Here is a 15,334-nt window from a genome sequence, read left to right on the forward strand (position 1 = left end):
TCTCCTAAGTGAATTTTTTATTTTATGAAAAGACTAGATTAAACTAGACATCATCAGCAACTAAGTGAGTTAAAGCAATGTAACTTGCTCGAGAGAAGTGGGGAGAATTGAACTCATTACCATATGCTTGAGCCATGTCAACCCCGTGTAAATCATATTTCAGGCAAATTCAAGCAATTAAAAAAAATAAAAGAATGGACAAATCTCATGTAACATTTCATGAATTTATTTGAAAATGATTATGTTACTGTGCCATCAAAATATGTTAAGCTAGCCAAGAGAAATCATCAGAGAAAATAATACAAATAGGATTTTGTTAGTTGGCTTGTTTGTCTAACAAAATTATATCTGACCTCACAAAAGTTTCCATCAACTTACAAATAATACATCATAGTTTCTTTGACAATAATTTGTATTTTTTTCCTATCCAGATGTCAAAATGTTTCATCACAAAAACGATTAAAAAATTATTATTATAAGAAAATTTCAATTTTTAAAATGGTTATTATTTATCTCAGTGACGATAATGACAATTTGTCAAAAAGAAAGAAAGTATATATCAGTCCATCAGTCTAACTAAAACCAAATTTAAAATTACATAGTAACGTAATATGTATTATGCCATCCCTCTCATTGGAAAACTCTACCATTTCTTAGTAAATATGTAATCATTTAAATAATGCTTTGAATGGTTGAATAAAAATTTTATAAAATGATAGCAGAATATTTTTGCACATTTTATATGGTGCAAAAGACTGATTGGCAATTATAAATAATCTTTTGGTGCGCATGAATACAAATCTAACATTTTTATTTTTTGGATTAAATTGTACTTCAAGCAGCTGGAGAAAAATACAGATTATGGTGAATAGAAGTACTAATACCATAGGATTTGGTCACAAAATATCTAGTAATCTTACTTGGAGGGAGTGGAATAAACGTATTCTTTCATTTCGTTGTATTTATTAAAATTGTTATATTTTTATCTTGCAATAACACATACTCGTAAGCTTGCAGTGTTATGGACACGATAAAAATAACTCATTTAATAAATACAAACATGAAAGAATCGTATAATATATTACAACTACACATGTACATTCCTTTTTATAATTAGAGATATAACTTATGTTTTGAAAAATAATGTTTGACACGGCAAAACCAGCAGAAAATTTCTGAGAAAATCCCAGAATTCCGAGGAAAATTATTAACATTGTTGGCTTATAAATATGACATATAAACCATTGACTCAAACTCCATTTATATACGTATAAATTTTCAGGATCAAGAGTGAAGTTTGTCATTGCTGCTTCTCATAATAAAATACTAGACCACATTTTCTTCAATCCTCTCGGGACATACAAAAACAGTTGTTCCAGGAACCCGTGTACGGATAACTAAGGAAAATATTTGGGACATACTAATATGAGTTTGAAGAAACCATGTTTGAGTGTATACAATGTGGTAAAAATTGTTGACCCTCTCCTCCCAATTGGATGATACAGGTGAAATTTCAAAATCATAGTTTACAGATTATAAAACAAAATCTAAAATGCAACTAAGACAGAATCTAGTCACATGCTTTCTCAGTATATTATTGTAAGGCGATGCATTTCTAGCCTAATTTCAACTCTGTTATGTAAATTCTAATTGTTTACCTATCATCTAATAAAACTAGCAATAAACAACATATTTGCAATTTTCTTGCAGATGCTAGAAATAGCAGAAAACATATTTAGGACCAACTAACAACATATTGAAGTCGCACAATAATATAATGGGAAAATGTCCATGATTGCAATGAATAATTACAATGAAATAGTTGAGGATGATGATGATAATGACACACCAATGTCAGTCAATAAGAAGTTCATTGAGGGTCCAGTCCTCATAACTCCCATCTGGCAAATACCGCCTAATGATGAACGGAATCTTTCTTGCCCTGTGTTTGAATAAAAAAGGATAAGATATATTTTGTATTACGTAGAGATAGTGACAAATATTGAAACCAAATTTACCATGAATTTACTGGAATGCAAGTTTTTCTTTTTCTTTTTTAGTCGCAATCATATAAATGAGGGGGAACAAGAAAATAAAGGCGATACCAGTGTTCAGTGGCTGCAGACCACGTCGCCCCCACTATTACCAACTGTCACGACCCCAACCTACTTACATAACAGTCTAATCGAAGGTAGGGCAACCTACTGAAAATAATATGAACATAGCTTATTTAAAAGCCTGTTCAATACGCAAGAAGAATGATGTGCATGTGGATTTGTAACAACAAATAATGGAGAAATTCTCTGTATTACCAAGTCGTGGCCACAACAAGATACAGAGGGCAATGCTTAAACTGATGCCTGATGTCCCTGTGGGTTTTGCTGCAAATCCTTTGGATGTATTGGTAAATTTGGTGGAGGAAAAACCTTCATTAAAAAATGTAGCAACAGCATGACGAAACACTGACACTTTCAATTCTACCACCTATTGATTTTAAGCTAATAATGAAATGTTTAAAATATTATGTATTAATTATTACTATTAATCAACATTAAAATCATAATCATCATTATTATCACTGCCAAATATGCAGTGGTATTGATGATATGCAGTTAAGTAAATTGTGCACTACAAAAATTGTACCCAACACAAATTTTTTGTGTAACCTTCAACGCTTAGTCTAGTAGAGATAATTTAGTGAATAATAATCACATCTCTGGCAGACTAAAGATTATGATAACAATGAGCCGAGTAAAGGTAACATCATTCTGTGACAGGGTTTTACAAAAGAATCCATTTCAGTCTTTACTACTCACTTCAATTCTTTCATAGCAATGGCCAAAGGATCTGTTTCCCCCTCCAGCTCAACCATTACAGGAGCACACATTCTGAAAAAATTCAATAAAGGGAATACAACAAGATGGTAACACTGAAATTCAAAAAATGTTATCTTATTATCACTGTGCTTGTTTCCATTTTTTTTCTTCTATTTTAGTTTTGTTTAGCCAATAGACGCCAGCTTATCTTAGTTTTAAAAATAAAAAAAATAATCAATATACAGTTCATGCTGCCCTTAAGCATTGTCATTGGGAGGTTACTTAGGCATGCTTGTGTTCAAAGTACACATAATCCAAAGAGCTCCATGAATTAAAATTCATGTCATTTCCCTTTGTTGATTAGTCATGATCGCACAACAGCATGTGATGTTGCTGCATCGTTACCCGTCATAGTGGTGTGTGTTTGGTTTGTTTTTTTTAAAAATAAATTAAATAAAAATATAATTCCCTTTATTCATCCCATAGGGAAAATTTTTCTCTAGGATCTATTCCAAGGGAAGACTGGAATAACCCAGGCGTCAGTCGCAATGCAGCGCTGAAAATTGAGTGAAGGCCAGGTGACTTGCTAAAGGCCATGCAGCGCAGCAGCGGGTTATCGAACTCTGTACCTTCTGGGTACGAAACAAAGACCATACCACTGAGCCATGCTGCCCCTTTCTTTTCTTTAATTCCATCTATTCTCATTATAATAATTCATCAGGTAAAAATGGAATAAAAACACTCAATTTTAACATTCTGGAGAAATTTGACATAGGGGATAATGTTGGTTTTGAGGAGGGTTGTCACTTTGGTGAAAAGAATTCTGTAATTGAGCTATGATTGCAACCAGCATTTAGGCTCTTTAGAGAATTCATCTTAAACCATCTGATCACTGGACAGATGTTACAATTTCACCAGATAGGTTACCGATCAGTTGGAATTAATGCTTATATATTGCTCACCAAATGCAATTATTCCCATTGGTAACTCTCCATATCATATACAACTTTGATACCATATAGTATGCATCATTATGCATTTTTTTTTTAATGTGAAAGTGAAATTTTGGGAATTAATGGACAGAAATGAAAACAAATATTACTTTGGGGAAAACAAGGAGATATCATTCACATTTTACTGAAAATGAATACATCTTTGTTGGATGCACACTGGACTGTATTTTCCAAAACACCAAACTTAAACAATAGTTTTTTTATTTAACTTACGCAATCTGCAATGCTCTTGTTCCTAAGACCCTTGCTCTTTCATATTTGGTCATGTACTTTGTTGTGATGCGTTTCTGAGCCTCTACTTGTCCAGCTGCTCCTTCTGTAATTACTTCAATTCTTTCTCCCTTTAAATAAATACAATTAAAAAAAAAAAAAAAAAAAATATATATATATATATATATACATAAATATATATATCGGTCCATGAAATTTTGTTTTAACTTTGACCAGTCCATTAGGTCCATTTGTGCAAAAGATTGAGGACCACTGATCGAGAGTACAACCTGTTATTGGGACATGGTCAAATTTCCTTAAATGTAGAATGCGTAATATTTTATGAAGAAAAAAAAGAGAACAAAGAATTACATGTCTTTTCGGTTTTGTCATACATGGATTGAAATGTATCAATCTATTTTGTCAAAAAGGCAATTTCTAATCAATTTGACATACACAAATTGTATCAAAAACACAGCAAGGATAACATAGCAACAACATATACATTCCTCTACCAAGTCTCCTTGGACCAAAGTCAAATTCCTGAAGAAAGATGCCCACATTACACCGATATTCAAAAAGGGTGAAAACACAATGCTGAAAACTAAAGACCAGTATCTCTCACATCAATATTATGTAAACTGTTGGAACACGTAGCATGCAGCAATATCATTAAACCCCTTGATAACCACGACATGCTGACTGATTTCTAACATGGCTTTTGCAAACAGCATTCATGCGTGTCACAACTGATCATGACTTGTGATAATTTTGCTAATACAATTAATAAAGGAGGCCAGACAGATGCCATTCTACTGGATTTCTGCAAAGCATTTGATAAAGTACACCACCAAAGCCTCTTGAACAAGCTTGATCACTATCTCAAAAACTACCCACGCATGGACTAAATCATTTCTTTTGATGCGATCCCAAAGAGTCATGGTTGAGAACAAAATATCATCACTTCCAGTCTGTCAGGTGTACCTCAAGGAACAGTTTTAAGCCCACTTCTTTTTTTTTTTTATTTACTTCAATGATATGCCAAGTAAAGTATCAAAAGGATAAAAAATTTGACTTTTTGCGGACGATAGCCTTCTTTATAGGGAAATTCAAACATCAAGAGATTGCAATATACTTCAAGAAGATCTGGAAAGTACAATCATGGGAGAAAGAATGGGAAATGCCAGCTAATTTGTATAATTAACAAAAAGAAAATAATAAGTTCAGATTATTATATACATGAAGAAAAAAATCAGAATATCCTGGATTAACTTTTGACAGCACCACATCGATAAAGTTTGTAAAGAGGCTAATACAAAACTTGGATTTTTAAGAAGAAATGTACAAAGTTGTCCATAGAACATCAGAGAAACCTGCTATAAAGTCTTCGTACTATCAATTTTAGATTATAGTGCATGCATTTGGGGCCCTAAGAGTAAAAAGCAGATAATCCAGCTCGAGAAAGTTCAAAACAAAGCATGTAGGTTTGTTTGTAACAACCACAGGAGGACTGAAAACATCATTCAGATACACAAGAGCCTAAACTGGTCACCATTACATGAAAGTTGCACTATACAAAAAGCCAAAGTCCTCTTTAAATCCACTGACTTAAAGACAGGAACATCCTTATTTCATAATCATCCCTAATAAGAGCCCTCATAATATAATATCTAATGAATTAGAGCTGTGATTGGTTTCCCTTTATTTTTTTATTGTTCTTCAATAATAATGGCATAATGCTTATATCAACATGTTACCTCGGTCACAGTGATACTGATAGATCTATACAAATAAACAGAATTACATTTTGGGTTTTCTTTCAGCAAATAACAAAAAACTATAAAATATAATAACAGATTGAATGAATAAAATAAAAAATAATGTAAATAAAAAATATCACTGTTTTTCTCTACCACATTAATATAACCAAAAGGGAAGTGATGTAAACAGGGGTCAGGAGCATTGCCATGGTAAAGTCCAAATTCCTAAATGTAAAGTGATTCAAAGCATGACAATTTAATATCATGAATTATTTTGCTATTTTCTCCCAGCCGATCCCAGGTCAGAGAAAAAATATCCCAGCACAGGATATAAGAAAAAAAATCAGAAATCCAAAATAAATACCGGGATAGCTTTCATTCCAAGTTGCCAAGACCCTATGCTCTTACTTAAATGAAACAATATCTAGTTTCTGGCTGCATGTGGGTAAAATTCAAATTATTGAATGAACATTAATGAATATCTGTCCTCAAAAGATGAGAACAGTCAAGCTAAGACGTTGTAATAAACCTCATAACATTTAAAGATTACTCTTAAATGAAAAAGGAATGTTGATTAGATTTAAGACATACCCCTTCATTAGCTATAGGTTCATCTAATGCTTCATCATCATCATCAACATCTGGAACATCTTCAAAACTGGGGAGTTAAAAAATATATATACAGTTGAGCATGATTATTATGAACTAATGGAAATAACAAATAATGCTTGCATCCCACTACCCCCCCGCCACCCCTCAAATTGGAATTGCTGATTTTGTAAAAAGATAAATTTTGTCTTCCCAAGGTTTTTTATTAAATCCATGCTCAACTTTATTGCGATTATGTCGTTTTGTGGTAGACACTCATCTTTGGACTGGTGGGCCCCATGTTTGAGCCCCGCTTTGAGCGACACAAAGTCGAATCTTTGGAAAAGGCTTGTTACTTACATTCACTCACCATGATCAGATGTAAAGAATGTACAGTCGACTCCACTTAATCGTACATCCTCAGGAGTTCAGGTTAGTGTGTCGATTAAGCGGAGAAGCTAAAAATGGCATATATGCACTAGTTTTCATGTGCCATTCATATAGGACCTTCCCCTCTTGAGTATTCTACGGGCTTCGGACTGTCATGTAAGATATTAGACTCATTAGAAGGGTTTTGTTTTTTTATTATTAATTGACCGTTCAAATGATGTAATAGTAATAGCAATAAACCCAAAGTGGTTAGCAGAATTGATAAAAGTATTGAAAGCCAGAACTTTCCTTCTAATTAAAAAGACAAACTGCCTTTGTATGAATCCGTTTCAATTTATTTGAATTTTTTCATTCTGCCATTTTATTTATGCAATTAAATTGCCAGAGGTAAAAATAAACTCATAATATCATTATGCAACATGTTTATATATCTTTTCATTTAAATACTGTCTCAAACTCTTCTTTATTCTATGTATTAAATCAAAGAGGGCAATTATTAGCATTGTTTCAGTGAGATATTGGTGGATAAATCAAAAAAAAGTGTCTAGCCAATTATCAAATTATGTAACAGTAGGGAGTTTAATAGAAATTCTAAATGTACCTCACACACTTGAAACCAATATCATATGAAAGAGCTGGCAACACAGATTACAAAACAGTTTGAATTTTGTTTCTATCTTGATTAGAAATGTAGGTACGGCAGTTCAAAGTCTGAAATTTCAGACCGATTTTTACCCCAAAATTACCATTGCAAAGTTGTGACCGAAAACGCGTGATCTTAATAAAAAATGGTTAAAACAGTCAATATGGAGTTCTCATCATATATTGTATACCAAAATGTTCGTCTTATCGAGGACAATGCATTTACATTAATAAAGAGGAAGATAAACATTTCAAATTAACACATTATTACATAATATGACGCAAATGTTACATAATCAAAAACTCGGCTAGACGTAAGAAAGAATTTGCTCTAGATATCATTTTTGGATTTATCCCCAATATCTCACTGAAACAATTGCAAATAATTACCCTCTTTTAATTAATACATAGAGAATAAAAAAGGGTTTGAGAGTATTTAAATGAAAAGATATAAACATGTTGTGTAATGACATAATGAGTTTATTTTTACCTATGGCAATTTAATTGCATATAAATAAAATGGTAGATTGAAAAAGTTCAAATAAATTGAAACAGATTCCTTATTATAATTAGAAGGAAAGTTCTGGCTTTTAATACTTTAAAAAATTCTGCTGAACCACTTTGGGTTTATTGCTATTACATCATTTGAACTGACAATTAATATAATTTTATTCCCCTCCCCCCCCCCCAACCTCCCCTTCTCTCTCAATGTGTAGGGTTGTCAAAATTTATAACTAGTATGACTTCTTACCATAATAATTATTAAGGCTAAGGCCTTTGGAATATGGATACAAAATGATAGGCTAATAAACATATCTAAACATATGAGAAAAAAACTTGATGGCAAAATAAATTAAAATCAAAGCAATTGGTATTTTTAAAATATCGATATTATTAATATCGGATTTCACAAAGAAAAGAAATATACGAACTTTTAAAACAAAAACTATAAAATGCCCATAAACAAAGTTGGAAAGTATGTATTCAAAATAAAAACATAGTAAATAATAGTACTGAAAATATTATGGACTAAATTTAACATAATACATAACTAAATTTAATATATCGATATCGCCCGGCAGCCATGATGAGAAGATAATGTAAACATGGCATTTCGGCGCAGAGTTAAAAGGTGTCTGCGCATCGATATAGAGCCCTGAAATTTGGCATGAACAAAGTTTAGATGTTATTCTAAAAACAAGCGTTTAAATTTTAAAAACACACGCGGTAAATAAAAAAATAAATGCATTTGAAAATTGCCAAATTTTAACTTCATATAACTTCTGGAATTATTAATGGATTTTTCCTTAATTGGCACCATTTAAAAGGAAATTGAAAGACCAAAATAATGATACCAAAATATCTGCGATATTCCTCTTTATAACGAAGTTATGCATCTTTAATTGAACCCCCCAAAACGCGAACGGCAATTTCCAGTCACAACTTTCCTATGGGCGAGTTGGGTCAAAATTTGACTGCCACTGCTGCTGCTCACTAAACTGCCTAGTAACAGTTGCGTCATAATGTGTAATAAAAATGTGTGATTTTGAAATGAGTATCTTCCTCTTTAATAATGTAAATGCATTGTCATCGATAAGACGAACACTCTGGTATATAATCATAATCTGTTAATAAGAACTCCATATTGACTGTTTTAACCATGTTTTATTAACGGCAAGCGATTTCAGTCACTAATTTCCAATGTTAATTTTGGGGTTGTAAAAATCAGACTGAAATTTCAGACTTTGAACTGCCGTAACTCTACATTTCTAATCAAGATAGAAACAAAATTCAAACTGTTCTGTAATCAGTGTTGCCAGCTCTTTCATATGACATTGGTTTCAAGTGTGTGAGTTACATTTAGAATTTTTGTTAAAGTTAAACTCCCTACATTGTTGAGCTTGGTGCACAGTAACTGTAACTTATATTTATATCATATATTATGACCTTTTCTTTCACCCCCCCCCCTTTTGCGTGTGTGTGTGTGCTATAGGCAGAACATAAGTGCGAGGGGAGCTTACGGAAGGCTTCCCGTTGCTACTGATCACTGTGATACCGCTTCATAATTCAATGGGATTGACTTTTGACAAGGCTGTCATTATTCCCAGACGCCTGTCTGGGGATAATGAAAATTCGTTATCCCCAGACAGGTGTCTGGGGATAACAAATTTTTGTTATCCCCAGACACCTGTCTGGGGATAGTTATCCCCAGACGCATGTAGCAAGTGGGCAGAAAGATTATATGCAAAATGCCAAACTAGGCGTGAAAAATAACAAATATTCTGGAAAAAATACTAGTGGTTGTGTCCCAAAACAGTTAATATACCAAGCGATATTTAACACAAGATGAAAGTAAATAGTGATCAAATGTCAAATCCAGCTCTTTTTAAAAAAAATATTTTAAAGGAAATGGATCAATGAAATTTCTTTTGTTACTTTGATCTGAAAACGTCAAACTGGCAATTCGACTTTTTATTTTCAACCAGGAAGAAAGTTGTTAATCATCAAATCTGTTCATAGTCCACCAACCATTTAAATTTTCATTACCTACCTACCTGTTAACTTTATTGATCATCTCTTGTTTCTATAATTTGCTCATTCTGGCCACAATTTTGGGGACGACCGGGAATAATTTTTATTTCGCAGACGAATTCCTAGGCCATGGTGTTGTTCGCCCCAAAGCCCAAAACCGACACCTGTTATTTTCCTGTCTGCTTCGCACAAGACAATACAAATTAGTATCACACGTCCACAAAACTAGATTCAACAACATATTTTTATTCGAATCAGAGATGAAAATAACTACCAAAACAAGGAAGCAAAAAATGATGGAAATATGTTTAGCTCATATATGAATTTAAGATATTCCGATAGCGGTGTGGATAGGCAGCTCAGTGGGTTAGGCCACCTTTCATTTTACTCCTTTTAGCTGCACAGATTCGAACCAGTCGCGACCGCCCCCCCCCCCCCCCCCCCCCCCCACCACATTTTTTTTTTTTTACTTTTTCTTTCTTTCTTCCCAATTGATTTTCATTGTTTTCACTTTTGTTCCGAGTTCCGAGCAAGAGTTTTTTTAATCAGTAGAATTTTTTATTTCTCCGATAATATTATTTCATTATTTAATTTGCTCTAGATCTATTATTGTTTTTTTGTTTTGGTCAAATGACAATAATAATAATAATAATAATAATAATAATAATAATAATAATAATAATAATAATAATAATAATAATAATAATACTACTACTACTACTACTAATAATAATAATAATAATAAAAATAATAGTAATAGTATGATAATAAGAGTATTAATAATAAAAATAATAATATTATTGATAATAATATAATAATGATTATGATGGTAATAGTAATAATAATAACAAATATTACAATTATTATTATTATTATTAATATTATTATTATTATTATTATTATTATTATTATTATTAACACTATTCCCTGCTCCGAGGGAAATCTCTCTTTTTCTTTTTTTTTTTATATTTTGACCTAAACCTTAGAGTTTTTTGTTTGCTAAACCTTTATGTAAATGTTCCGTTTCTGAGCATGAATTTCTTAAATTGTTTTTATTTTTAAAACAATTGTTGTTTTTTTTTCTCCTCTATCTGACCATTTGGTCGCTCTCTGAATATTTCTGTTTGTTTGCTTTTTAATTATTATTTGAGATCGGAATGGGGACGAATATATTTGCTAGAAACTAGAAAAAAAAAACGAGAGAGAGAGAGAGAGAGAGAGAGAGAGAGAGAGAGAGAGAGAGAGAGAGAGAGAGAGAGAGTTTAATAAAAAAAATAAAAAAAGAGGTGGAGGGAGGATGGATGGGACATTTATCCCTCTCAACGTTCTGTAAAAAGAAGACGGAATTTAAAAAAAAAACAAAAAACAAAAAACAAAAAAGTGACGTTACCAGGATTCGAACCCACAACGTCGATTATGGTCACACTTCCAGGGCAGACGACTAAACCATTCGGCCATGACACCCACTTCGAAGTCGACGCATATTGTGTATATATAGTAACAACTGATTTTAATGTTGGTTAATTTTATGTTTTTATAGATATTTTATTAACCTTCCTTATTTCTATGTGCATCTCGAAACATTCCATATTCTGGAATGTGGATAATTGTTTAAAAGAGCGGAGTTTCAAATATGCGTCTGGGGATAATGAAAATTATCAAATCAAATCCTCCCACCAAATCCTCCCACTCGCATGATTTTTTCTACTTGGCAGCGTTTTAGCTTTACTATTACTAGAGTCTAAGTCAGATAGTTTTTAAAAGTTGTCCAATATTTTATAAAAGAAACTTACTCATCCCCCTCGACTTCGTCATGGTCCATATTTTGTTTGTAAGTTTTATAGACACACTGTTTAACAACGCTGATTTCACTCTGCCGATTTAGTACTTTCGTTTTGTACTCACGACTGAAGTAGTTGTCTCTCTTTATTAGCCAGATATTTTTTACTATTTAAGAATTAAGAGCAATAACAGTTGATGCCTGCTCTATAAATGAAAATACAAAGTTGTTTCAGCATTCCTTGAATTTCATGACACAGATCAAAAATGGTATTTAAGATTTTAAGTTAAAATATCTTCTTATATCAGCCATCAACATGTATAAAAATCAATAAAATATTACGTTTTACTCTTTGAAGATTTGGTACAAAAGTGGTCATATCTGAGAAGTGAGAAATAAACATTTTATAAAAGTTTCGCAAAAAGTCTTCTCAACCTTTCGAATAATAACTGAATGACTGATTCAAGACAGTGGTAAAGACAAATGTAGTGTTTCTCTTCATCGTTGACGGTGCATCTTAATAAGTCGTTTTTCTGCACCTCCGTTGCGAAAGCGAAATCCAAAAATGTCGTTATCGTTGCTTTGTGTCCTGTATTTGGTCGTCACAAAAGTTATATTATGACATATAACCACTGGCGCGGGGCCATTGGATCGAATGGTGCCAGGCACCGCACCAATCTTTTTAAAAATCATTAACAGCATAATTTAATTAAAAATAAAACTGAGATTTTAACTCCACTGTCTTTCGCCAACTCGCCAACAACATACTGCCTTTTTAGTCTCCACTCTATTCAAGATTCCGAGTCACGCACTGCGCGAAGTAGTGATTAAATCAAACACCGTGGTGCAAAGCAATCCGAGCTCCAATTAATGCTATATCCATTAGTATCGCGACAGCTGATTGAACGAGAAACTAGGTCGAATTATACTATCTTCAAATAGCGGATTTGAGAGCTCCACCGTTGAACTGGGGGGATGCGCCAAATTAGATTCAAAGTTCAAAAACGTTTATTTTAGGCAATTGCCAATGTAGGGTAACTTCGGCCATCCAAAATATTACATTAACTGTCAAAAACACTGATCATTGTCAAGTTTATTTGTAAGCAGCAAAGAAAAACATCATAAAACTTTAAAATATGACATATCAAACCCCCCACCTCTTTTTCACGATTATTGAATAAAGTAATTCTTTGCAACGAAGCATTGTGGACGAATTTACCAACCTTTTTCTTGCTTGTAGTGCCGAGTTGATGGTTACGTGTGTATGAGTGTTTATTTATGTGTGTGTGTGTGTGTGTGTGTGTGTGTGTTTGTGCGTGTGTATTTGTGTCAGTCAGAGAAAGAAAGCGAAGACTGTCAACAGTTATACTTTTGGTGTGTTTTTAGATTTTTAAGTACTTAAGTGGAGTGATTTTTTTCTTTGTGATGCTTTAAGATCTGAATCTACCTTTTATTTGTGCAATCATTAATTGTATTCCACTGATTTCCATTATTTGAGATATACTTTGAAGTTTTGTTTTGTTAAACAATGAATTGCAATGAATCAAGTTGACTCTTTACTTCACCGACCGTTTGGGAGATTGACACTAGATGACAAATTAGAAATAAAAAGACTAGTTCCTCACCAACCAACTGATTTTGAATTAACACAGGTGTGGAAATCTCGAAAACGCTCTTATTCAGTGACATTGTATGACAGGCATGAATGGCTCACAGTTAGTTTAGTCTTTTGTTTTTATTGTCTACTTTTTACAGATACAACAAACACTGACAAATCATGGACATCTATAGGCTATAGTGACCTTAACCACGTCCATCGTATTTCTTAACCTCCTGAACGTTGTTTTAGCACCCTTAAAAGAGTGAATTTTTTTTGTTGCGAAATTTAATGAAACAGGAGCGGTTAAATTCATTAATGATTCTGTCAATTCACAAAGCTGAAATAGATGCCATTCCAGATTTCAATAAACACATTATAAAAAGATTTGCAGAGATGAAACATCGCAGTGCAGATTTTTTTTTACAAGTACTAAAAGTAAGTAATTTCTGTCATAGGTTTTTTTTTTCTCTTTTGATTTACATTTATAACATATTGATTGCATTTCTACCAAATCCAATCCTTTAAATGGTGGACAAAGAATAATTACAAAGACCTTTTCATACGGGACTTGTATTTCAGTGTTGTGGCTTGTTGTTTTCATGAATTATTTGTTTTTGTAAGTTTTGTCCACTCGTAGAAACCATCGACCCTCCCTCACCCTTCCATAAAAGAGAGTTTTTAATATGTCGTGCTCTCTCCTCTTAACCGTGTTCACTGTATTAGAATTTTTTTCTAATCATGGCACCACCATATGCCGTCAATACGCCACCCCGCTGCATATAACTTCACGACGGTCGCGGGTTCAAACCCCCATATCGCACGCGTGAAAGAAAGAGAGGAAGAGAGAGAGAGAGAGAGAGAGAGAGAGAGAGAGAGAGAGAGAGATATGGATAGATAGATAGAGAGAGTGAGAGAGAGAGAGAGAGAGCGAAAATAAGTAGAAGTGAAATATCTGTTCAATGTTATAGTTATCATTTAACGTTATAACAAGTGTAACTAAATGACAAATTGCCATATTTATAGACAATAAATATCTATTATATTATTATTATTATTATTATTATTATTTATTATTATTATTATTATTATTATTATTATTATTATTATTATTATTATCACCGCCGCGAAAAAATTTTTATTCTCTATTGTCTTCTGGCACTTTTCTACTCACTTCATCTCTTATTATGATATATTATGTATGGCTTGTGTTACTAAAAATTATAAGACAGGCGTTGGTGTTATGCGATAGAAATTTTGACAAAAATAATTTAGAAGTATCTATAGCATTTAAGGTAAAATAATTTTCTTCTCGTTAGACATGATTGATAATCACAGCTAGCCAAATGGCTCTGTACCGAAGTGTGTTATTCTCAAGCATTGAAGGTTGTTTTGGACATTAAAAAAAATATATTTTATATTTCATTTCATTTTTTATGTAATTGAAAAACAAAAAGCACTTTTATTCTTCGATATTATCATTAATGTTAATAGATATATTTTTGATACTATAATTAGATTATTTACTTTATTGGTTTGTATTATTTTTATCATATTCTATCATATTTTATAATACTTTATCATTATGTTCAGTAATTGTTTTTCACGTTTGTTTGTTGTTTTTCTGTTTGTTTTGTTTTGTTTTGTTTTTTTTTGTGTGTGTCTTAGTTATTGTCACAATGATTCAGTATTTGTGTACCATGATATATTCGCCTTTTTTCTATTAAAAAATTATTATTGCCATTAAGTACTTAAGTGGAGTGGCAATCATTAAAAGTGTTAAGTATTAAGATACAACCTAAAAACGGTGTGTTATTCTGCACTCCCAACTGCATTAACACCACCAAAGTATAAATCTATAAAGTAATATTAATTCATCTCTAAAGTTTCGAAAGGTAGTCGTTGATGTTCACATATTTGCAGGTCTGATAAAATAGCGAAATTTTCAGCTTGGGGGCTAATGGACAACAAATGTGTACCTTGCGATTGTTTGAGAGTATAGTGGA

The 15,334-nt window shown here is 32.4% G+C and overlaps 1 protein-coding gene across 1 annotated transcript; it reads right to left on the bottom strand.

Moving 5' to 3' along the window:
- Positions 1-210: 210 nt before the first annotated feature.
- Positions 211-11,857, bottom strand: LOC144968417 (DNA-directed RNA polymerases I, II, and III subunit RPABC2-like). Its single transcript, XM_078906737.1, has 5 exons — positions 11,745-11,857; positions 6,391-6,457; positions 4,043-4,170; positions 2,817-2,888; positions 211-1,942 (listed from the first exon to the last, which is right to left on the bottom strand). Exons 1-5 carry the CDS (start codon positions 11,771-11,773, stop codon positions 1,855-1,857), a joined length of 384 nt encoding a protein of 127 aa, XP_078762863.1. The 5' UTR covers positions 11,774-11,857; the 3' UTR covers positions 211-1,854.
- Between the last annotated feature and the right edge of the window lie 3,477 nt (positions 11,858-15,334).

The sequence above is a fragment of the Berghia stephanieae genome, chromosome 3, assembly GCF_034508935.2.
Source record: "Berghia stephanieae isolate SIO BIC M18660-M18661 chromosome 3, UCSD_Bste_1.3, whole genome shotgun sequence".
Lineage (NCBI taxonomy): Eukaryota > Metazoa > Mollusca > Gastropoda > Nudibranchia > Aeolidiidae > Berghia > Berghia stephanieae.